At 36.1% G+C, this 26218-nt stretch overlaps 1 protein-coding gene across 2 annotated transcripts in view; it reads right to left on the bottom strand.

Moving 5' to 3' along the window:
- fbxo38 (F-box protein 38) overlaps window positions 1–26218 on the bottom strand; it is a 32597-nt gene continuing 6379 nt past the window's right edge. Inside the window, exons 1-19 of one of the 2 annotated variants that reach the window (XM_055023632.1) lie at window positions 25057–25128; window positions 22247–22299; window positions 21764–21929; window positions 21216–21491; window positions 18662–18755; window positions 16824–16954; window positions 15959–16129; window positions 15723–15865; window positions 14021–14201; window positions 11647–11832; window positions 11357–11512; window positions 8321–8992; window positions 6851–6951; window positions 6304–6406; window positions 4012–4178; window positions 3104–3249; window positions 2531–2631; window positions 944–1057; window positions 1–453 (exon numbers count right to left, since the gene is read on the bottom strand). In XM_055023632.1, the coding sequence (XP_054879607.1) occupies window positions 275–453; window positions 944–1057; window positions 2531–2631; window positions 3104–3249; window positions 4012–4178; window positions 6304–6406; window positions 6851–6951; window positions 8321–8992; window positions 11357–11512; window positions 11647–11832; window positions 14021–14201; window positions 15723–15865; window positions 15959–16129; window positions 16824–16954; window positions 18662–18755; window positions 21216–21491; window positions 21764–21881 (3039 nt within the window). In that variant the 5' untranslated portion in view covers window positions 21882–21929; window positions 22247–22299; window positions 25057–25128 and the 3' untranslated portion in view covers window positions 1–274. Of the gene's footprint in view, window positions 454–943; window positions 1058–2530; window positions 2632–3103; window positions 3250–4011; window positions 4179–6303; window positions 6407–6850; window positions 6952–8320; window positions 8993–11356; window positions 11513–11646; window positions 11833–14020; window positions 14202–15722; window positions 15866–15958; window positions 16130–16823; window positions 16955–18661; window positions 18756–21215; window positions 21492–21763; window positions 21930–22246; window positions 22300–25056; window positions 25221–26218 lie in introns of those variants that run through there. The other variant, XM_055023631.1, reaches the window with a different exon arrangement.

Genomic DNA, 26218 nt, shown 5'->3' with positions numbered 1-26218 from the left:
TCAGCATTGAAAACATACTGTTTTAATCTTAAATTTTATCTGGATGTAAACAAAGTTGTAGGTTCAGTACATCAGTTGTTCAACACAAGCTACTATTCCCCCATAACATCTGCAGACTGCTGTATCTTTGTTTTCATAACGGTAACAAAGTCATTCAGCCATTTTATTCAATTTTATGCTGAGAGTCAAAGGCCAGGCCTGTTGTTTTCCAAAGTTATAATTACATTTGAAACATCTTTAGGTCAGACCCCTGAAGTTGAGAATTCTTCTACATCTAGATATAGTCATCATCCACAGGCTCGCCAGGCATATCACAGTGATGAAGGAAGAGAACTACCACTCTTTGGAACACTCCTTTCTTGCTCTGCCTGCACTCTGAGATCTCCTCACCAATCGTTTCCATGCAGATGTCAGCAGACAGTTGCCCTTTACGCCGCGGAGCATAGATGGTGGCTAACAGAACAGGGAAAAAAAAATTACGAGAGATTTCATAGTGAAACATTTCTTTTAAGGAAACTGCACATAGTGGTAAAACTGACAAGTACCAAGCAATTACTTTTAATGGCATACATCTCTCTTGAAAGCCAGAGATCCTTTGTCTACTTTGTTTCTTAAATAGTCTGCCTTAGACTAATTATCAGATGATAAAGTTGTATAGACAAGATAACATGAAATTTTTAAAAATCAGCAGTTTTACAGAATATCTCGAAACTAGTTTGGTTGTTTAAATTAGGCTATATATCCTAAATTTTCATCATGTTCTGCAGGCCTGAAATTTTGCAATTTATGTACTTGATCAAATCAAGATGGAGGTGCAAACATCGTAAAAAAAAATATGTATCTATTTTTAATTTCAAATTAAAAGCTGTGGTTTAAGTACTTTAAGCAGGTCATGACATGACTCAACAACATATGTCATTCAGTTACTACCAATTATACTTACTGCTTTCATCATCCTCAAAGTCACAGCGAGCATAGCTGTTGGGATCTGCTGCTCTCAGTGTCCTTAGCCAGGGAAAATCTGTTATCATGCTGTAGGGAGCTCCATCAACAATTCCTGAAAAATATACAAGAATTTCAGTGTGAACTTCCCCATTTTTCTCAAATCTAATAAAATTGGTGTCAATTTGACATTACATTTATGCTGGTTTCTGATGCTAAAAATTTTATTGTTGCTGCTGAAGTTTTACGGTTTTAAAGATTGGTGTAACTTTATTTATTGTAATTTTCATTTTTATATATTTTTTTAATTTTTATTTCTTTTTTTTATTATTTTTTATTATTATGCTATTTTTTATTTTAAGGTACTATTTTTGGATTACCTGATTGCTTTTGCACTTTTTTGCACTGCTCCTTAATATACCCCACATGCTCATTCTGTTTAGTTTAGTTTTGCAGAAATCAATACAGTTCAAATCATCAAAAAATAATGAATGAGACCTGTTTGAGTTGTAAACCTTGTACAGCATGTCTATGTAATGACATGAAATAACTCATTAAGCTAATTGAACAGCATACAAGCATCATGTTAAGGATAAACTGCTTAAACATAGTGAGATTTCTTTTGTTTGTGATAATCAATGGCTTTTCATCAGACTTAAACCACTTAATCAGGACTTTACCTAATTACGCTTCAAAGTAAGCAAATTTACACTGCCCACTAAAAGTCAGGGTTATTTAGCTTTTGGGTGAAATTTCAGGATGAATTAAAATGCATTTTTTCTAGGGCAACCTTCTTCTAGGGAACTTAATTCACCTCAGGTGAATTGCTTTTCAATTAAGTTCACCTTAATTCAAAAGTAATTAATTAATTCAAAAGAATATACATTCTAAACTTGTGAACGTTAATGTTTCAACAATGTTTCAGTACATTTTGCACAACAACTTAACCACAAAATGCGTATCAGGTCTATGATCTATAAATCAACTAATAAATGTCCTGGTTTAATCAGAGTTAGTATCATCTTGGTAGTTACATATCAAGGGTATACCAACGATACAAGAAGGTAAATCTTCAATTTTACATTCAAAAAAAAAATGTGAAAGAGAAGTAGATATTAGTATAGAACTCCATGGGAAATGACCTTATTGGAAGACAGGAAAGAGTTTGGATGAACAAAATCTGATTTTTTTCAACACACCAAGACAGAAAGCCCACCAAAATGGGGAATGGCTGTTGGGAGTCAGGTCTAATCGATTGGAGCAGCCGCTGACAACTCATCTGACTTAGAAGGGCAAATAGCTAAAACTTGATGAGGTCACACAAAATGAGTTAACCTAATGACTTCAGAAATGTTTTGACTGCAATTTGACTGGAAAAAAAGGGTGGGACCAAAGCACCACAGAGCCAAGAAATGGAAGGCACTCATTGAATATTTTAAGTCTTCAGTTTGTTTTTTTTGTTGTTGTCACATTTAACAGTTTCAGATTTGAGGTTAGATTCCCAGTCTCACATTGTGCTCTGTAACAGTGTCACAATCATTGCATATGAATGATGAAAATGTGAAATTGTCAAGCTTCATAAAATTACCCTCCAGTGTATAGATGTCCCGACCCCATGGGTATTTGGGATACATATTCGCATCATCTTTTCTTGTGGTTTCTGGGAAAAACTCATACTTTATTAACTCTCTGAGAAACAGAAAAAACACAGTTAACAGTTCAGTCAACAGTCCAGTTGAATTCAAACTTAGCAAATGAATAATAGAAAATGCAAGATAACACACATCTTACAAGTAAGTCATAAGTTACTATTTCTAACTTATTACACTAGTAATAAGTTACCAAAGTAATTTATTATTTTAGTTGTTAAATTTATTATTAATAAGTTACTTGAGTTACTAAGTTACTTAATAACTTAGTAACTGGAGGTACTAAAGTAACTTATTACTTACTGTAGTTTGCTCAGTCAGTCGTACAAGTAGAGCTGTTTTTACGGAACTTAAAAACAGCTCATTACCATAAGAAAACAGAGCTTCAATATTGATCACATAAAAGAAAAGGATTTTTTTTTTGCTTAGAGACGTATTCAGTAGGTTTTCAGAGTATAATTTCACAAGAGAGCTACAGTGTAAAAGTCTTTCACTTGATCTCAAATGCTTACTGGCAGATATTAGCGATAGTGTCCATCCAGCTCCGAATGCGGACTTTGTTGTGTATATTTGGTGGATTGCTGAATTCATGCACAACAGCAATATGATAGGGATATGGTCCCTGGAAAAGCTGACGCTCCAGTGCTATCGAGTCAATCTGTCAAGAGGAAAGAGAAAAGCACAACAGCCACATTAACTGCTTTTTGTACAGATAATCATTCAAAAAAAAAAAAAATATATATATATATATATATATTATATATATATATATATATATATATATATATATATTATATATATTTGCTTGAAAAATTGCTTGAGAGTGAGGAAGCACAGAGAGAGCGTCAGAAAGACCTGGAAAAAGCTGATACATTTTATACTTAATTAAGCAGTGCACTTAGTCAGAATGGCCTCTATGCACTCTCAATATCCATTACTCCACCAATGAAGAAAAATTATTTTGAACCTTGTTAAAGTACGCTGCAGAAGATTTAAATAAGTCACTGTGCCTCTATGGAAAAAGTAGTGATCTTGGGATGAGTAATCACATCTCAATGTGCTCCTGGTTAAGGCATTGAGCCTTAGGTTGCTTACCAGTATCAGTATATGAATGCATGAACGTTTGTAACTGTCTCCTATTTGCAAATGTATGTAGGTTTGTGATTTACAGCCAAGTAATTTGGTGTGACATATGGGGACCCCTCAAGAATCAGTGTTAGGTCCTTTACAATTTAGCCTATAAATAGAGATAATTAATATACATTATTAATTATCAACCATTATTAATAATGATGAATAATTAATAATCATTAAGCAATAACTTAATTAATAGAGATCAGTTTTTGTTCTAGAAATGGAGATTAATCATATGCATATGTAATTTAAGTCTTCAAAGAACTGGAGATAATTTATCACCAACCTGATGCATAGGACGCATGTAGATAATACGGTTTCTCTCAGGTGGCATTCTTAGTATCTGATCCAGAACCTGATCCATGTCAAGCTTCTTACATTGAGCAAAGTCAAATCTATTGACTATGGGTGCCCTTTCTATTTTCAACTTCTTCAAAACACGACATCTAGTGGCTGCAAAAAGAGGAAAGCACAAGAGAGAGTTCATTTGTAGATACGAAGACATCAATGAACTAATTTTTATACAAATATAAACATGAAGAAGTTCATCAAAGATACAAAGACTGCATTATGCTTAGTTTGGCATTATTTTGCTTAACTGCAAAAGACTGGCAACCTGTCTAGTGTGTGACCTGCCTCGCGCCTGTTAACTGTTAGGGATGGGCATCACAACATCTGCAGCCCCACTACAGGGATAAGTGTTTAAGATGGATGAATATTTTTTGTAAAACTAGGCATGCACAGACTGCAGTTTTCTGGCCAATCGCCAATTACAATCTTTTAAAAAGAATAACTTATCAATTCCGATTTTGGCCAATACTAGTTTTTGTCTGAAATGTTGTTTAATATATCAAGAAAGTAGTTGAATTGGCAACAACAGGGTAAGTATTGTTAACTGTAACTGTGCAGAATTGACCTGGTCATCCGGTTTGTCAGTCAAACCTCTCTCACAGGAGAAAAGAAAAGCACAGTGGTTGATTTTTAGACAACATTGATAACGATCGGCTTCACAAGTAAAAATCAGCCAATCATACCAAAATTAAGTCTGGCCGATAAATTGGTACACCCCTACCAAAAACCCTCTCACTACTGGCCTCATGAGTCAAACAGTTATAGCGTTACTCAGCTTTACACGTGATTTATTTGCAATGAGTGCCCAGAGTAAAATGGGTCTGCTCTGCTCTGGCTATAGAAGCCAAAAGTGCTTCTATGACTGTGTGAGACTGACTGTAATGCTTAGAAAGCAAGAAGACTAATAGCTAATGGTGGCTAAAGGCTACTCAGACTGACTGCTGCAGAATGTTGTTGCCATAAACATCTACAAAAAAGTCACTAGAGGAGTTTGACAAATCAATAAAGTGGATAAGTTTACAACAGTGGTTCTTTTGCCTGAGACAGATACTTCACTTCACTTCACCTGCAGTATTTTAAATCAAATGTACAAGCGTGGACCGAAGAGAAGCGAGTAGCACAGATCACATAGATCAGCACAGAGCTTTTGATCCAAAATGCTGCAGTAAGAGTGGTAATATTTCTTCTATTTTAGCTTCCTTTCATTTACTTTTTCCTAAAACCAGAATAGAATTTAAAATTCTACTTTCCTTCTAAAAGGAGGTATAAATGCTAAATCTGGCTTTTTGAGCTTTGCAGAGACACCACTGAGTGTGCTTAACAGCAGTATCTCTCTGTGGCATGATAGCAGGAAGGCAGCCGGGAGAATGGTGAAAACATTATTGGGGTCATGCTGCCACCTGTTGGGGACTGAGGAAAGCAATGCTACCTGTTGAGGGTAACAAGTATTACAAAGTATCCCTCTTACCCCTGACATGAACTGTTCTCTCTCCTACCCTCAGGTAGAAGATACCATAGCTTGACATGCATACAAGTTCTACCTAACTGTCATCAGATTTTTGAATCACTCCAAATAATCCAAGACTAACATATGATTTTATCTGTTTTTGATTGATTTGTACATATTATTCCTGATACATTTTTTGCATAAATTGAAACGTTTGCACTTATACAACCTCCCCTTTTTTGATCTGGTTCTTATTCTGTTTTATCTTATATTATTCCTTTATTCTTCTTTCATATTCTTTTATAGTTTATTTATTGGTTGCTCTTTGTATGCATCATTATTTTGTTTTGCAGTACACATCTGATGTTATGTCGAATGAAAACAAAGAGTCTGAATCTGAATTATTTTCTGTACTGAAAGCATCACAGCAGCATCAGAATAAAAACAAACAAAAAAACAGCAGAGTAGTGTTTTCTTATTCAAAATGGTAGAGTGTATTCCATCTACAGAGGGCTCACACTCCTAGGCCTCACTGGTAAGGTCTACATCAGGGGTTGTGGAGAGGACAGTTCAGGCTGAAACTTGGATTGATTAAGAGCAGTGTGGTTTTAATCCTGATTGTGGAACACTGAACCAGTTGAGGAAAGTTAATTTAACATAGAAAAAAAGGGAAGTAATTTGTTGCCAAGAGTTAAGACTAACTACATTTTTATTTAAGATTGCCAAATGATGATCAATTTTGAGACATAAACATCAGTGTTACCACTGACTCTTAATTACCATGAATGAACATCATTTTGGGACAGTCTTTGAGGACCAGGTCTGTGATTCCACAGTTGGTCAGAGTGATGCCGACCAGATTCTTACTCTTCAGAGACAAAACCTGTCCAAGTAAAAAGTATGTCAAAAATGAATAAAATTCATATCCATCAAAGACAATGCTAATTATTCCTCAAATACACATTATTCTAAGTAGAAACTCTTAATTAGATTAATAGAAAAAATAAACTGCTCAAAAACAAAAGGAACACTACAATAACACATCCTAGACCAAAATGAGTGGAATATTCAAAAATCTTTCTTACATAATGGAATGCTTTGAGCACAAAAGATAAAAATTATCAAAATAAATTCAAATTACCCATGTCTAAACTTTTTGCTTATGAAATTTTCATCAGGTGTACAACATTAGGCATTGTTCAATGTGAATTAGTTAAATAATGGGTCTATCAACTCAAATGGATGGACCATTTGAGTTCTCACCCATGGTGATATATTATTCAACTAAAACCAGCAAATCAGTGAAGCTTCCTTTGAATGTATTCACTTGTATATGATCGTCCTCAGTGACGGGGTCAGAGGTGCTGGTTGATTTGTCAGCCATCCGTTTCCTCCTCACTGCTACTCGAGGCCTGACTTTTGAAGCATCTACAAAAGGGAAACAAAGTAGATATAACCCAAATGTTCACCACTAAGTGAGAATAAAGACACCAATAGCAATTCCCAATTCAGTTTGCGTTGCAAGTCATAGGTCTTAAAGAAATTTATCTGTCCATGGAATGTTTATCAATTTAATACATCAAGGTTTTCTTTTAATTCCCTATTTTAAGATTTAAGAAACGTTAACCAGTTTCTTAAATCTTTCTCATTTGCTTAAACAAAACTGCTAAAATGCTAAATCAGACTATTTATTAAAGACTTATTTGGTTATTTTAGCAAAAAAGCATTTGTAAGTGTGTGTGTGTGTGTGTGTGTGTGTGTGTGTGTGTGTGTGTGTGCGTGTGTGTGTGTGTGTGTGGTGTGTGTGTGTGTGTGTGTCTGGGAGGGAGGATAGTCACAAAATCTTAGGCATTGCTGAATCTTCACTTTTAAAGAAATCACCCACCACAGAGCATTCAGCTAGGCTTTTAGCTAAATTGTCTAAAAAAAAGCTATAATATCCAATCCTTTTCTTATTTAAACCTTTTAGAACAATGTTGCTTATTACTATGTTCCTCATTGTCCTGGAATGGCACTACTGAAAGTCAATCATGACATTGTACAGCCTCAGAAAACTATATATTGTCTATAGCTGTATCATTGGATACCTTTATTGAGGTATCCAATCTTAATAAAAGGTTTGATAACATTCATTAATTTACAGATGCTTGAATTTGCTGTAATGATCAAACACACAAGGGTGGGCTAGTTAAAATCTGTCTGACAGAGTTTTGTTTGTTACAAATGATTATGATAAATCTTCCTCAGTTCCCAAACTCAGTATGGAATAGCAAAGGATTATATCTTTGAGCTATTGGGTGCCTTTTCAACTGTGTGCATGTTGAAAGTGTAGCTGGATGAATGGGGCTAATGAGTAACAGTGTTTTGAGTGGTTAAGTTGCATAGGTGCACACTGTGCAACTCCATTTACCTTTTATTGGCCAGCCAAAACTTACAGGTGTACCCTGATTAATGTTTAAAATGGAATTTAAAAATTCAGATTCAGATATCATGTAATTTGTTTGAAGGAATACAGGAATAAACAGCATGACTTATGGGGATGTGTCTTAGAAAAAATAAATCTTTAAAAAATCAGAAGCAGGAGCAAATATTTACTGAAGTATAACAGCCACATAATATGGTGTACTGATGTTGCTTAGAACTGGATCTCTTGATGTGGAAAGTCAAACTGATTTTTCTACAGAACCTCTCACTCCAGTACTGGTTATACCATGTAATCAGTTTGGTGGGGGGAAACTCCCCACAAAACTACTCAGCAGAGCTCCACTGAAGTCATAAATTTTAAACTTAGTATGACCTGTTGTAGGTTCCAAAGACTCCAAAGATGTGTGGGTGCAAGATCTTGTTAAAGGCCGCCTTGGAACAAAGTCCTGGCCGCCCTCATTATGATGGGAACAAATAACAGACGGTATGCCAGCATTGGTTGACTGTCTGCCTCCGTGTCTTTCCTGCTGTGCTGATGTCCCAGCAGAAGAACAGCCTGATGTCATGCATCCCACACTGACAGGACCAGCACTCTCCCCTTTCTGACTGTCCTCGGTCTGCATGTCAGACTTGGCACATTCAGTCCTACTGTATGAAGTAGATCTGTAAGTGGCTGGTCTGCAGGTGTTCTCGTTAGTTATCCTCCCAAATCCATCCACATGTCCAGAGGGAGCTGTGTTGGCTTCAACCCTGTTCAAAGATCCAGTAATGGGTCTTGTTCTGTTGCTTGATGCTGCCCCAGTACTGCCAGTGATTTGAACTTGTCCAATGTCAGCCCTCTCTCTCACAGTGCCCCCAACAATCTCAGAGGTATTTTCTTTATTTCCAGATCTCCTGCAGTTCTCTGTAGCAGCCTTTATGTCTGCCTTGATCTGTTCACTGGTCACCTGACAGCTCTTCTCACAGGTGCTCTGTGTCAACTGAGCCTTTCCCTGATCAGAGACAGGAACGCTTTTGCATCGTCGTAGAGGAGTCTTTCCTTTACCTGAATAAAAAAAAGTACATATATATACACAAACTTATTTTATGTTAGAGTAGAAAGATAAAGGTATGTCAAATAATCTTTAAAGAAATTTAAAATGTGCAACAGAATATGGAAAAAACTAATTAAAACAGTATGGGACAAGGGGTTTGATGCAGATGTGGAGGAGGAATAGTGGGAAGCTGCCAAGAATTGAATGAATAAATCCTCAGTTTGTGCCCGGTATACCTTAATTCAGTTCAATATATTCTATAAAACGCATTACACAAATGCAAAATTAGCAAAAATGTACTCATCAGTCAGTGATCCTTACAAATAGGTGTAGTTAGTCGCCAGCTAACCATACTCACATGTTTTGGGCTTGTCCAAATTATAATAAATCACCCACCACAGAGTTTTGTTACCCCAAAATTGGGTTTTGGGGTAACATTTTCAAAACACTCAAGCACATAATCAGACAATCGTTCCCAATCCATTGTCAGCTATATTTGGCATCCCTACTGATGCCAAATAACTGGAGGGATATGAAAAGCCAGAGGGGGGCTTTTCACATTCTCTGTAATAGGTTCTAGCCTTCACTACCCTTTTGGCTAACAGACTTATTCTACTTAAGTGGAAACTAAGCATCCCTGTGTGTCATGACCACTGGGTTAGAGATATTCTTTACAATACGAAGCTGGAAAAACTCAGATTTCCACCTAAGGGTCTTAACAGCAAATTTATGGAGACTTTGAGATCTTTTCTATCTTTAGTTGGCACCATCACTTTTCTCCCTCATACAGAAGCAAATTAAGCAAATATGTTGGCCCTCTCATCTTTATTTAGTTCTTTTGTTGGTGATCGACACATATTCTTCTTCTTATAATTATTTTATATTAATTTTCAATAGCAATAAAACAGTCTTAATACATAGTTTGCAAATTTATGGTAAGCATTTATAGGTTGCCTTAGCCTATAAATGCTTATCCCTGGGATTTGCCAAAAATCACTAAACCATACCTGGATCAGTTCCAAGAGCCAGTTGTGAAATGAGAAGAGCAGCTGTGACGAATTAAATGTAATGTTTTCAATAACTAATTGTGATTAACAGAAATAAAGGCTTTCAAACATCCATCATTAATTTATGATGAATGAACATATTCACTGAATATGTTTCATTTAGTGATGAGATTCCTAAAATAAATGGACTTTTCAATCATTCATTTATTGAATGGTTGTATAAAATACTGTACTTCTCAACTTCCAAAATTACTTTTCTTTCTGTCCTTTGCTCTCACACTTCATCTGCCTTGACCGATGCTCCTATGGTGACTTGAGTGAGAGAACTTTACTTGAAAGGTTTCTATGGAGCAAACTTGGAGGAATACAGTTTCTTCAAAAAAAAAAAAAAAAGTAATTAAAATTTTCAAAGCTACCTTTAATGTTCAAGGTTTTTCTTTTCAGTTTCAATTGTTTTTTTCAAGTTTCAAAATTTTGATCCTGTTTGGACATGGATGACAGTAGTGTGGAACTGGATATGTCTTTAAACATCATTGATATTCTTCTATGTGCACATGTCTGATTTTGAAAAACAACGAGCTTCACTGATATAACCTGCTTATGTCAACACCACACAAATATCAGTGGAAAAAATATGATATTCACAAATTTGAACAGCATCGTTAGTCTGTGTTTAACATTTTTCATGCTCTCCAAAGTAAAGCCATAAAGAGCTGCAACACTTCTACTGAGGTTGCTCCTATCTCAAAGCTCTACTTGGAGAAAGAAAACAGACCCATTCGTTATTGATACTTGAGCAGTCTAGAGAAATGGCCTGACATAGCCTGGTAATCCACCGCTGTCTGCAATATTAGAAGTGAAACTATGAATCAATGGAACCAGATTTTGTCAGCCCCAATTTAGCTCCACTTGTTTTGCGTGTATGCAAAGCCATAAACAATACATATTGACAGCATATATGTATAAATATGCCAGTATATTCATAACTGCAGCTTGTATATTGGACAAATGTAGTCTGTCTTAGTGACTTGTGAAAATATAGATGTGGTGCTCATGCATTTTCTTAGTTGGTCCAGATGGATTCTTGTAAATTGATTCCAAATTTGGTGTGGCTTTGATGAAAAAATGGATAAGGTTCTAATATTGATGGCTGACAATGCGGAGGTGCTGTGCTCTTTCAGGTGTACAGCCCCAAAAACAATCAAAGAGAGCAATGCCTCAATTAAAAATTTATTGAATCTTTACTTTGGAGAAACTAATCAAAGATTACACTAAATCCAACAGAAAGAAAAGAGCAAGACTCAAGTGTTTATTTAAATATACAGGGCAAGAGAGCAGTTAGATGTGTGTTCTGAGTTGAGCTCGCACCTTTTGCGCAGGATGCTGGCTCCTGCAAACAGGTAGGTGGTATTAGCCTGGAAACAAGGCCTTCCTCTTCATCACTATCAGAGTCCGAGACAGCCGATGGAAGCTTAGGAGCAACAGCAGTAGCGGTTCTACACCGATGGTTCACACCACTGGGACCTACAGGTGGAAGGTAAAAAATATTATTTAAAAAAAAGAATAAATTAGTTTACTTTTTCTGAACAACAAAAATCGAAGAATATTTAAGTACTATATCATAGTTTATAAATCCAAAGAAAATAATTGTTCAAAACCTGCTTGTTCCTCATCAGGAGATTGTGATGATCCAGCTTGACAAATGGGGCCTGCCATATTTTCTATCCCTATTCCATCTTCTGGTTCTTTTATGTCAATATGAGGCTCTATCTCCATTTTCTCTTCCTCATATGCAACCTCGTCCATTTCATCTTCTTCCTGCAATCCATTCATTTCTAGTGGCTCTTGGAGAAAAGCACACAAATATCATTCCTTAAGTCCACTGCTTTGTGGATTAGACAGAAATAGTGGGAGCTTACTTGTTGTTTGTTTCTCAACCTTTTTTTGGGCCAGCGCCTCTGTCCATTACCCAGGTTCCTCACCACCCCTCATCAAAAGAATTGTAGGCTACTTTGCACTGAATATTGTTTTATTGTTAATTTTTGCTATCATTATCGTTGACATTTAGGTTTTTATGGTTGTTTTCTGGGCTGCACAGTGGACAATAAAACACTTTTTAATATAATTTTGACATGATCACAGCACTGCCAAACATATGTAAAAAAATTCTCAATAAAACATTAAATATTTGAAAATCAGACACCAGACAAGAAAATCACAGCAACGTCATCAGTCGGTGTAACGCTGAGCTGATGTGGTGAAGCTACCAGTAGCAAGACCGTGGAGTTGAGCCAAGAAGCTACAAACACTGAAGAGAAAAGCTACCATGGATACAGTTGTAGCCAAGAACGTTTCAATGTTACACAATACCGTTTTAGCAAGTTGCTCAAAGTCTAAACTGGTATTGTTGTGCATTTAAGAAGAAAAGTTTACCTTTGAGCAAAGTGTAAAAATTTCTGCCAGCCTCCCCTGCCGTCCTCTGAACGCCCACCCAGGGGGGCGGTACGTCCCCGGTTGAGAAACGCTAATTTAGAGATAAGAACTTATTCTATGTACACAAAAGCCTTCCATTTGGGTTAGTAAGCACTTCTCATTTGCCAAGGTAATCCATCCAGAAGGATGGATTATTATTAGCATGTTGATATACCGCATCTGTGAGATCACAGGTGTCCTAATTAGGCAGTATTATTATAGCGCAGATGTACCTTATGCTGACCACTAAAAAATGTGCAGTTTGACTACACAACACAATGCCACAAATGTCATAGGTAGTGAGTGAACATCCAATTGACATGACATCACATGTCCAGTGGGTGAGGTCATGATGAGCATATTGGGATGCTCTGGAACAGCGTATATGACAACATGTTTCTGGTTCTAACAATATCCAGCACATACAGACAACCATTGAAGTGGAGAGAACCAACGTCCCAGAGGCCACAATCGACAATATGATCAACTAACTGCATGGAAGACAGATGTGTTGCAGTGTGTCAGACAAATGGTGGTCACACCAGATACTAAGTGGTTTTCTGACTCCACCGATATGGCAAAACTGCATATTTTAGAGTGGCTTTTTATTGTAGCCAGACTGATTTCTGGGAAATTAATTCAGAGCACACATGTATAGAAAAAAAATACAGCCTTGAATTTTTGCCTGAATATATGCACAGAATATTATATGTAGAACTAAGTGTCCAATGAAATATTACAGAAAAAAAAAAATGCTAAAACAAAGCAGACACCAAACCAAAAATTATGTTCAGCAATAAAGTGTATAGAACTTCTCTCTGCACTTAGATTAATTATTATTCTGAGACAATGCCAGGCTGAATGTAAATATCACAGATACAAGTAAAAAAAAAAAACAATAAGGTGACTTCCACATGGCTGCCTGTAGCATTCAATCAGCCCAAAACTCCTTACATCTTATTTGCCACACCTGTGAGGTGGCAAATATGACATCTTACGAATAGCAATTAGGAGAAATCTCTAAAAGGGTAAGTTTTACTAACAGCTGCCCATGCTGCATTGACATACAGCTGGGACACTTTGTTGTCAAAATATCAACAGTATTCCAAAGTGATTTAAACTATTTTACTTTCAAATATGGGCATAATCTTATTTAAAAGGCCCTTAACCCTCATCCCCAGAAAATACAATGGAAAAACGGCACAAGGGCTTTCCGTTGCAGGTTAAGGAGTTAAGAATGTTTAAAAATGAACAATTTTCAAGTGGTTATATTGTATATCTATCGAGATTTGGCTGTGCCCGCTTGTACTACTTTATTCATTTTTAAAAATCCAAGCAAATCTCCAGTCAGTGGTATAGTTTCTACTTACAAGCTTCACAAAATAATTAAAATCTTTATAATTTCAGAAATTGAAGAAAAAATAAAACGAATAAGATATTTTTAGAATCTAAAAATTACACAAAAAATGTAAACATCTAAAACATTTTTTTTCTAAAAAACAATCTGCCAAAAAGATGACAGAAGAGATGAATGTTTGAGTTATATTTTGTAGGACTTACCATCAAGTTCCTGATGCCTTTGGTTGTTATTGATATTGTTGCCAGGTGGAGGAGCAGGAGGCATGTTGGCCTCATCAGGTTGATGGTGCTGATTATTGTCATTGTTGGCATTCTGGTTGCTCACAAGTGCAGATGACACACCAATACCAGTTCCTGCGCTCAGACCCACTCTGGCACAGCCCTGTCAGACACACAAAATTGACACTTAGGTTGCAGTTCACACCAGCCCTGTATGGTCCACTTGACCTTTGGGTTTGTTTATGTAGAAAGTCTGGTTTATTTGGGGAGGTCTGAATGAACAATCAACCTCTAATGCGGACCAAAAAAGAGAACTCTGGTTCGCCTTAAAAACCTTGGTCACCGTTTGGTTGAAATGAACTCTGGAGTGGTTTGAATGTAGTGTGAATTAAAGCAAACTGGAGTCCACTAATTTTAATAGTGGCGATTTTGCAAAATTGAATTATTGACCAATATAAAAGAGAAATTTTACATATCAAAATATCAGCAATTTTCTCATCTTTAATTAAAGCCTTGCTTTATGGAAATCAGGTAGGAAATAAGGCTACTATGACTATTTTTATGACATCCTGCATTTGAACATTATGGTTTTGTGAACATGACTTGTAGTGATGGTGCCTGCAGAAGCACATCACTACCTGATGCAAATGTCATAAGTAATGATGTCCAATCCAATTACGTACGTACAGTATATCAATGGAGAAATACTTCAACAGCTAAAATCTGATACTGCTCCGTTTTTGTTTACATTTTGTGAAGAAGAAAGTTGCACTGGTCTTCAAAGGTTTTGTAGTTTTTGGTGTAGTGCTGCACAGATGAGGGGGGATCAGGGTTTTCCAATTAGTTTGGATGGTTTCACAGTGTAGTGAGAAAGCGAACTGGACCAGTTAAAAATTTTACAAATGTTGCAAATCTGGTCCCCAGTCGAACTCAATATACTGATAGCCAAAACTGTTTCAGATCATTCTCAAAGGAAATAGGGGAAACCGTAGGTCGTAGAGATCTGAAACTCAGAACATAGGTAGATCCCCCCCGAATCAAGAAAGTCTCTTGGAGGTACCCATTAAAATGCACAGGGAGGCTCCCATTTTGGGTCAAAGGTCAAATTTCGGCCATTTTTTATTTTTACTCTCTTCAAACTTTAACAAACTCCTCCTAGAGATTTCAACCCATCTTCTTCATTCTTGGTTAGAACGCAGTTAAGGCATGGGGCTTTAAAAGTTATCCAAAAAAAACTAACTTTTCGTATATGTTCAGGGAGAGTGGCAGAGTGGCGAACTTGGCGTACTCGCCAAAACGCTATAACTTTCACATAAAATGCTAAAATACACTGCCATGGCTCCCCAACCATCAGACTTAGTAAGTTTTCTGGTAGCGATATCAGCAAGTACCTAAACTGTACTCGTACTTTGTCTGAAAAAAACTGACATCAGTACACCCCGTATTGAGAGCCACTGGTGCATAGTTACCCTAACATGAAACTACCATGGAAGCAATAGGAAAAAACACTGGCTGGTGAATTTACTATCGGATATATTGATAACAAACATGAACGAAAACTTTGGTGTCTCTAATTATGGGTACCCTAGAAATTTGAGTAATTTCCTTACTTTTTTTTTTTACATAATTAGAAAACCCCAATGCTTGAAGAAATGGATGATGTGAAGGAGAGTGTGTAAAATACCTTAGGTGGCTCTCTGAACATTTGGTCCAAGCAGATGAACTCCAAACAGGGAAGTAACTCTACGAAGTGGCAGAAAGATTCCAATCTGATAGCATGACAACGAACTAAGGTAAGGTCAACAAGACGGCTCCATCTAGAGTGATCTGAAGACGAAGTAGCAGAAGACACAGCTGCAGTTCCACATAGAGACTAAATAGAAGACCTTAACATATCAACATTAAAAGCAAGAGGTTTACCTGTGATCCACTGATGAGGGTTATGAAGGTGAGGACAGTTGTAGATAAGCAGATATTTAATATTAGTGAACACCTCATTAACCACCTTGATACCAATATCCGTGATGATGCCAGGGTTCTCAATGACATCAGCTAGGCCATATTTCACCAGCTCCAAGTGACTCATCTTACCTGCATTAGCAAAACAGCAGAACATTTACCTGTTTTTATTCAGTTTATTATATATAAAAGATATTCATAAGTAAATTTAGATTTACTTAGACATACACTAATTATACAGTTCCCATCAAAACAGGTTGCTCTTGAAAATAAGTCTTGAAAACTTAGATATTTACCCATATTAAAAGGTGAGAAAAACACAGACTAGCCAACTAATTTTCTACTTAGTACTAATCTAGAGAAATGTCTTCTTTGTAAGTGCCCGAGAGCCGAAATTGAAATTATATACACGCTGAAGAGTGTACAAAACCTTGTCATCTATGTTTTTTAATAGCGCAATCAAATAACTTTAGTTTCTACTCAATGAGTTACAATAACATTTAATTTCACTTTGGGATCAATAAAGTGTATTTGAATTTGAAAAAGAGTGCATTTGTACCAACAGATGCACAGTGCTGGCCTTTTTTACTGGATAAAAACTTTGTAGAAGTATGTTTAGACTTCTACAAACGAATCTGAGTGGGAGGAGATATGGTCCATGTAACAGGAGTGTTTTTTGACTCCTAAAATAATTAATCAGTGATACCAACCAGAGTAAATAATGAAACAAAAACAGGTTGAATGCAGCATACTTACAATAGCCATCACAAAACAAGGCATGCTGACTTAACCACATTCTTTTCTAATCTTTATGAGAAATACAAACATTGTAGAAGGAAATCATCCACATATCCCAAATGGAGCGTCTCAAACTGGGGGAACTCAAGTTCGGCCATTTTGAGAGCTGAGAAAACTCCATCTTTAGTGAGTGAAGGCTGGATTCGGAGTTCATGAAGTCTGTAAAATACAAATGGGATACAATTAAACATAAATTTATTTAAAAAATTTAAATAACATACTCAAATCAAATCAAATTTTATTTGTATAGCACATTTCAGCAGCAAGGCATTTCAAAGTGCTTTGCATCATAAACACAAAGTCATGCAACATAGAATAAACAATACTACATTTCAAAAACAATTCTAAACAGGTGTGTTTTTAGTTGCGATTTAAAGGAAGTCAGGGTTTCTGCTGTTTTACAGTTTTCCGGAAGTTTGTTCCTAATTTTTGGTGCATAGATGCTGAAAGCTGTTCTCCTCTCTTGGTTCTGGTTCTGGGGATGCAGAGCAGAACCAGAACCTGAGAGTCTGGAAGGTTGATACAACAACAGCAGATCTTTGATGTATTGTGGTGCTAAACAATCGACAAAACATATGACCTATGGTATGTTATAGACTTTAAGAATATTTATTTTCATCCTTAATAAAAAGTGGGATTCATTATGTAGATATATTTTTGTTGTTAAATTTTTATTATTTCCCATATTTATGTATATAGACTTAAGTTGTAAAGCTGTGAAATTGTTTTAGACACTGAGAAGAAAGAATGTCTTCATAAACTAACAACAGTATTTTAAGATCTATTCTTTGAGCTACAGGGAGCCAGTGGAGGGACTTTAAAACTGCTGTTATAAATCAACAATCTAAAATGTTGAGGACTCTTATGAGCCCCAAACAGAAATAGTGCTGTGAAGGCCAATTGTATTTGCCATATATTTTTTTTGTTTTTTGCTCTGCTTTTCCAGCACTTTATGTGGCTTTTTGGAGGCCTTAACATATCCAAAAACTCGCCAAACGTCACAGAAAATTGTCACTTCATAGAAATGTTTGAATTTCAATAGCATCCAAAAGTAGTCATGACCAAATTGTTCAAACAGAGTTTCAGAGTCTTGGTCCTCAAAGAAAACTCCCCTGCATATGTTATGTTAATCATCAATCAAATAAAATCAGCTGGGCCAAAGCAAGGTAACATGCAGGGCAGTGTGCTTTGAGGCTAAGGGTCGAGAAACACTGCTCTAGACAGGCCAAACCGTACATCATAGAGATCTGAAGCCTGGTATATAGGTATATCTCTTCCTAACCAAGGAAAAAAAGTTTCTTGAATACATGTCCGAAAATGTACAGGGAGGCAGCATTTTGAGTAAAAGAGAATATTATGGCCATGTTTTGCATTTTATTATAGACATTTACCTATTGAAAATGATATACTAAATCAATTAATTTGATTTAAAACCCTAGTATTTAAAGACACACAATTAAAATTAGAAAGAAAAACAGATATAAAAGGGAAGCACCAAAATAAATAATACAGAGAAGGTAACTGAACCTTATGTGCTTGTTAATAAGAATGAAACACTAACTCCGTTAAACTGAATTCAGAACAGAGCAATTGACCTCAAATCAAAGAACATGATTTTTCAAAAAAGTTTATCAAACATGTGAACTATGAATTTGCCTATCTAAACAGCCTCATTTGATTATTTATTTAGCCTCACAGAACATGCGCAGTTCGCCAGAGTATGCCAGTGTATGTGAGGCTGATCTAAACAGAAACATAGCAACAGTTCAAACGAACACAAAAGATCTTATTCTCTCCAAGAATTAAACTCCATAATGATTAGCTGAATAGAATGTATTAAAAGTATTATCAAAAATGGCTGAGTACCTGCGGGCAGCAGTGATAATGAGGTAGCCCAAGTCCACTTCCAAGGCATTCTTGCAAGCTCCAAACACAATGGTGTGAAGGTTTCTAAATCCTCCTAAGTAAACACATAAAAGGACTTAAAGACTACATGACTATTTTATACTTGATGAAGAAATACATTGTGTGAAAAATACCAAGGACGTTTAAAATACAAAAATATTAAAAGATGCACATAAATTAAATAAATAAAAAATAAGTTACTAATAAATAAAACTGAAAATCATAACACATAATGAATATATCAGGTAGCTATTACATAGGTTATTAAATAAAGAAGCTAATTAAAATAGATGTACAAATTCATGTCTTACTGTATAATTTAATGACTGACAACAGTAACACAGTCATTTAATAACTATACTTTTTGTAAATGTAGTCACATGGTTATTTATTTATTCTTAACCATGAGCAGATAGCTCCCCCACAGTCATGAGCTCTGCATTATGCTGCTATAAGTTTTGGATGGTAGAGGACATAATGACTACTATTCTTCACTTTGTTGCCCTCTAATTTTATTATTTGCTGTTAATTCAACTTTTAACTTTATCTTTTGTGTTTTTTTTCTCTCCAAAGAAACTAAATCTGGTCTGGTTCTTAGCTATGGAGTCATCATTCAGTCGGTTACGATATTAGGTTTCCAGACTTGATATTTATTTCTTGATTATTAATAAGTCTCTCATGAACACAGCGATGGTTGAGTAGCTAATTTAAACGCCTGCTCTGCTAGTAAATCAGTCTTTTGAGTCATTTTTTGGGGGTTAATGGAACCGAAATGCACTGAATTGCACAACACCTTGTTGAAACAATAATTACTTATTAATAATTTTAACATGTTCTCTTTTTTTCTTTAACGCAGCTATCAGAAGAAGAAGTGCTTGTCTCAGCATCCTAGCAGCATTCAGTTTGTCGCCTGCTGCCGACATCGACCAAAACCTTCGTGATCTAAGTATTGAGCACCCCTGCTCTAAACATTCATCTCAAACATGGAGAAGACTGATTAGAGATGCGGCTAAGAAGCCCATGATCACTCTGGATGAACTGCAGAGATCTACAGCTAAAGTGAGAGAGTCTGTCCATAGGACAACAATCAATCGTACACTGCACAGATCTGGTCTTTATGGAAGAGTGGCAAGAAGAAAGCCATTTCTCAAAGGCCACAATGTAAAATGATATGTTTGACGTAAAAGCAAAACAGCTCATCACCCTGAACACACCATCCCCACTGTCAAACACGATGGTGGCAGCATCATGATTTGGGCCTGATTTTCTTCAGCAGGGACAGGAAAGATGGTTAGAATTGATGGGAAGATGGATGGAGCCAAATACAGGACCTGTTTCAGTTTTTTGAAAGAAAACCTATTTGGTCTGCAAAAGACCTGAGACTGGGTACGGAGATTTATCTTCCAAAAAGACAATGATTCCAAACATAAAGCAAAAAAATCTACAATGAAGTGGTTCACAAATATCCAGGTGTTAGAATGGCCAAGTCAAAGTCCGGACCTGAATCCAATCGAGAATCCGTTGAAGGACCTGAGATCTGCTGTTCACAAATGCTCTCCATCCATCCAACCTCACTGAACTTGAGTTGCTTTGCAAGGAAAACTGGGCAAGAATTTCAGACTCTTAATGTGCAAAACTGATACACACCACAAGCAACTTGCGGCAGTGATCACAGCAAAAGGTGGTGCTACAAAGTATTAACGCAAGGGTATTGCATTTGTATTTATTTGTTAAAAAAGTTTAAATACCCAACACATTTTGTCCTACTTCAATTGACTCACTTGTTGATTCTTCACAAAATAATAACTATTATTTTGTGCACTCTATGTGCAGTGTATATATATTATGCACTGTAAAATATATATACAGCGCATCACAAAAGTGAGTAGGTATGTTAAATTTTATTTTATTTTTTGCCATGAGGCGCCATGTTGGAACTGTCAGTGATCAGTATGAGAGAGTGTGAGAGCTGTACTACAAAATTTAACACATTAATGGTTGAAGATAGTTATTTTGAGGGAAGAATACATTTACACTGTTAAATAAGCTGCACACAGATTACTTTTTGTTGTGTCAAAGTGTCATTTTGTCAGATGACTAATGCTGGTTCTGATTGGCTGTTTCTGACTGATCCGAGTCAGAAAAAGCTGACTCAGCTGTTTCTGACTCAGGGGGCAGGCTGTTACCTGTGTTATGGATGGGGAGGAGGCAGAGGAGATCAATTAATTTTTTTCAGAGATTTCAGAGATTTTTCAGAGATTATCTGCCTTATGCAAATGTAAATGCATACGTAAAATTTCTTTTTTTGTTGTTTTAGTCACATGCTGCACTTTTAAGACATTCAGTGTGAGTTCACTCAAATACTGTTCCTTTAACATGGATCAATTTAGAATGTAATTAATTGAAAGGAAATTCAATTAATTCCCATTCATTATAATAGTCATCCTAATGACTATTATAATAGTCATTATTATAGACAATAATGACTATTATAATGACTATTATAATGTCTTACCTGACCTCCAGCTATCCTCCACCACATGTTGGATAAGGCCTCCCAGGAAAGGAACCCTCACCAGCTCCAGTTGCTCCAAGTTCCGGGCTGATGCTAAGCCGGTAACCAGTGGAACATATTTCAGGGAATTGGTTGGTCCTGCACAATTCCTCATCACAAAAGATCTCAGGTTCACACACAAAAAGTCCTTAAATGGTTGTGGCTTGGTGAGACGGACCCACTTGAGGTAAAGGTGTCGTAGCATAGACACACAGGGAATCTCTGGGACATTCACACCTGAAAAAGTTATTTGAATTAAATGCAGCTGTAGCATTTTAAAATGAGAGCTGAGAATGTCTTGTGAAAAAATAGAATTACATATTCATTTCAGAGACAGACAAAAAAAAACATCAACATTAGCAAGACCCTGTCAGTCATGTCCTGGACTGTGGGAGGAGTACTCTGAGACAAATCACACATGCTGCAAAGTAACAGTGCTACCAACTGCATCACTATAATTCATATTAAAAAAAAAGTCACGTCTCTTTTGGGTATTCTACCTCACTCACCCACAAGGTGTAGTGTCTGAAGTTTTGCAGTTACGGGGATGGTAAGTTTATTCTCAGCTGGAATTGGAAAAGCCCCATTACGGTTGCGAAACTTTCCCAGAATGTGAACCTGAGGCATGTAGCTCCAAATGGCTTCCACTAGCTCTAGATGAGAAGTCTCAAGACCCTAAACCAAAATAATGATTAATGGTTATTTATAGCACTTTTCATACAGTTGGGTGTAACACATAGTTCTTTAGACAGGCTAAAAACAGAAAGAAAGAAAATTGCCAAAACACTTTATAGTCTCATTGTGATTAAATAAACACATAAGCCAATGATGAATTAATAGAATAGAACAGAAACATGCTTTATTGTCCCACAGGAGGCAAATTAGGGAGTAGGACCAAATGCTACTGTTACTATATTACAGGAATTCTCAAAAACAGGCCTTGAGAGCCAGTGCCATTGGTCCAACACACCTGAATTAAACGGCTAAATTACCTGCTCAGTATCAAGTTCTCCAGGTTCTCCTCAAAACCTGGATTTGAGGATCCCTGCAATATAATAGCATATATTTTTGGAATTTAAATAAAACTACAAAATTTGGATTTTCACAGAAAAATGCATTTCATAAGAAATGTAATATATATTACAGCTGAGATATATATATTTATCTCAGCTGTTAATTAAATTTTTGGGTGAAAATTGCCGGAGCATTTGAAGTTAACTGCAGAAGACTTGCAGAAATTTACAAAATGGGCAGAAGCAGCAGAAGAAATCTAAACACATAAAGAAAACTATTAAAGTGGAAAGAAAACTTTCAGTCAATGCAAAAGTCCCACTCAGATTATTTGACATTGGTGCAGAACACTGCTTTCAAAGCTCATCAAAGAATAAATTGCTGTAGAGTTACAGCACTTTATAAGATAAAATGAGCTAGTTATGAAAATACTATTGATATTACCTAGGCTAGCACAAGCATGTTGACCTACTGTAACATATTCTAAACCAGGGGTGCTCAATACGTCAATCGCGATCTACCGGTGGATCGCGATCGACCGATCGATCGTGGTAAGGTTTTGAGTCGATCTCAGCCGCAGGTGACAAACTGAACGCCGCCACGAGGCGGAAACTAGCCCTTCCTCTTCTGACGTGCTTATCAAAATAGGAGTTTAAATTAGCAAATCAACCACTGCTGTGTTCATGAGATGCTGATGAATAATCGATAACTAAATATAATATCAAGCCTGGAAACCTGATATTGTAAAGGACTGAATGTTATGTTTTTAACGTAATCTTTGCTCGGCTTGCGGGTCGCAGGAGATTGCCATAGCAACAAGTTTCCTTAACAACAAAGGGAAAGAGAGAGTAAAAAGGTGCGAGTGGTTCTGAGTTGATCACCTGTTCGGGTTGTTTCACCTTTGTTTACCTTTGCTGCGGTTCATCACAGCCTCTGGAGTTTCTGAACGATCAATAAACGACAAACTTGGACTAATGACCTCGTCCTTTTAGCAGGGATGTCAAAGTCAAATACACCGAGGGACAAAAAAACTAATTTGCTACAAGCCGAGGGCCAGACTGGTTCAACGTTTATTAAAATATATTGAAATGATTGTACATAGACTATTGAACCAAGACCTAACAAAGTGTATATTATTTAATATTTAAATGAATAAAACAATATTTTGTTATGGCTCTGTCAGTAATTACATCAACGGAAAACATTTTCCACATGCAAACAGACAAAAAAATTAATTGTTTTGAAAAACTAAATATGTTTCTTAATATCAAGATAAATACATAAATCTGTGTCAATACTTAATTGCAAGTTATTTTATAATGATTACATCAACAATGTGTCTCCAGTTATGTGGTTGAACTGGAGGAGAGATTGTTTAATGGTTACAACAGTACAAATAACTTTAGTAATTTGTGCATGTTTTTGCGTGGTCCACTATTGTATGGAAAACTCTAAGAAGGATTTTAAAGCCCCCCACCCTCCATACGCCCTGCCTCCAGGTTGTGCGTTACGGCCCTGTGGAAGTTTGGTGATGACATTCCAAAAACATGTCCAATCAAAGCTGTATGTTGCTGATTTTTTTCTCTTTCACAATATATTGGACTGTATTCCTAATTTGGTGACACCAGCATGGATTTTCCAGAAAACTGCAAGTCCCACATCAATAAGTGTTACATTTTACGAATACAGACATAGAGTCCTATGTTTTTATATATAACATGTACAAAGAGTAAAATTTGAGCACATGAGAAGAAACTGTTTGAAGAGGATCAGAATGTATGAATTATTGGTTGCTTTATTGCAACTGAAAAGTTGAAGAGGGATGTTATGAAATCCGTAAATAGATATGAAAAAGTTTAATCGTACGGTTGCCTTCCTTACCTTGCCACCCTGCAGAGTAAATTGGCTGAGCACAGGGCAACATTTCAATTTCCTTGCAGCTTCTAGTGTATTTTAGGGGCTTCCATGAAATGTCCATTGATTTCATAAATTGCATAAATACCTTTGCATTAACATAGATGAAAATGTAACTTTTAAGGCCCATGACAAAAATGTTCTTTAAAAAAAAATTAAGTTAAAATAGGTTTATTTTTCTTAAATTAAGAGTTACTTCTCAAAAAAAGAAAACATCTTGTTTCTGAAACTTTTATGAGCATTCTAGACTATGGTGATATTGTGTATATGAGTCTCCCAGCTCATTATATCCATTGGTCACTGTCTATCATGGAGCAATTGCATTTGTCACATGTATCAAAGCCCTCACCCACTGTTACACTTTGTATACAGTGTAAAGTTAAATCAAATTCCTGCTTCAGCTGCAGAGGTAGTTTCCCCAGTGAAAGCAGAACACTTTTGTTCTTTTTTTGTCCCATCCAGGTCCTTTGTGAGGAAGCTGAAAAAAAAAACAATTACCCCAGTTTTACCTTTAACTAAAAGAAATTCTTATTCGAGTGTAATCTCTGAGCTGACTAGCGTTTGGTGCCACTTAACTACTCTAGAAGCTTGTGGGGCTTCCCCTTCTGGAGTGAAGCGAAATGCTGGTCTTGTACTGCTTCTCAAAGTAAATAGTTTAGTGAGATCACTGTTAATTTTAATTCTAGCTGTAGGTCTGTAGGCCCAACAGTGAAATCGCTGCAATAGCCTTTTGTAATTGAAAGAATTTCCAGAGTAGCGACAAGCGCTCATTTTTATTTCAATGTCACAAGGCCAGTAAAAATAAACCTGTAAAAATAAATCACCCAGGTGAATGTTTATGAAGTCCACTGAGGTAAGATACATTGCCCACACTTACCAGCAGATTAGGACATCCTTGTAGTGCCTCCAGTACTCCAGGAATACTGAAAGCTTCATAACCTCTGACACGTCTCCTTTCCAGGTACCGAGGGTGGAGACCATATAGCTGTTCCAAGTCAGGCATCTTCTTCAAAAGAATCAAAAAGCTTCTATCTGTAAAACCTAAGCATTAAACATATTCAAACTTGTGAATTGTTTATGAAAATATGAGGGCTCATTAAAGCACTATAACACTACAGTGAACCTTTATATTTCTTGCAATAGGGCAGAGCAAGAAATCACCATTTTTGATTTTGACAACACAAACATAAACCGACTGTGTTTCAGATTAGATTTGTACCACAAAGACTGATTCACACATAAAATCCCGTTGAATGAAAAATTCTTTTACATTGATTTATTCTTTTAATAAATAGATTAAAAGATAGATTGGAATAAGTGTTCAAACAGGCAGTTTTCTTGAGGCAAAACAATGTTTCCCTTGGAACACAGAGGGAATTCAAATAGCTTGTTTCAAACCTCCCATCCCACCTAAACCTTTACAACACAAATACTGTCAGCATGAGAGAATCTATATCCAAAGTAATAGTATCCCAAGACGCATTGTTGGCACATTCACAAGACTAACACTTTTTTACATTTTTTTTTTTTTTTTTTAAGAAAAAACATCTTCTATTACAATTTCAGCAAAGACGTCACAGTTTGTGCCTTTGCCCCTCACCTAAAACAATGCCCACACATTTGGGCACCATTACCATCTAACACAAAAAAATATACAACCAATGGGAACATTATGAAGAAATTGGTCCTAAACCATTGGCTTCTGAAGTGTAGAAACGTCTTAAAATATTTGTAGTTAGAAGTTACTTCTCATAGTTCACTCCCTATTTTGAGCATAATAAATTGTACAGCATTTTGCTGCAACTCACCAAAATGCATTCAGTTGAAATATTACACATGCAAACGAGTTAAGTAACTTCAGAATATAATGTGTTTAAATTTGATGCATTGAGTTTAATCCCATAACAAAAGTTATTTGCTGTATTATATAAAAAATAACAGCAGTTATTACATAGCAAGTTATTGACTACTTTCAATAACTTGAAAATATAATAGAAAATATTTTCGCTATTTTCACTTGAAAATAATAATTCAGGCTA

This window comes from Poeciliopsis prolifica, unplaced genomic scaffold (assembly GCF_027474105.1).
Source record: "Poeciliopsis prolifica strain line A6 unplaced genomic scaffold, Auburn_PproV2 SCAFFOLD104, whole genome shotgun sequence".
In the NCBI taxonomy this organism is placed as follows: Eukaryota; Metazoa; Chordata; class Actinopteri; order Cyprinodontiformes; family Poeciliidae; genus Poeciliopsis; species Poeciliopsis prolifica.
The sequence above is the reverse complement of the archived record's forward strand: the minus strand, read 5'-3'. Positions and strand labels throughout refer to the sequence as shown.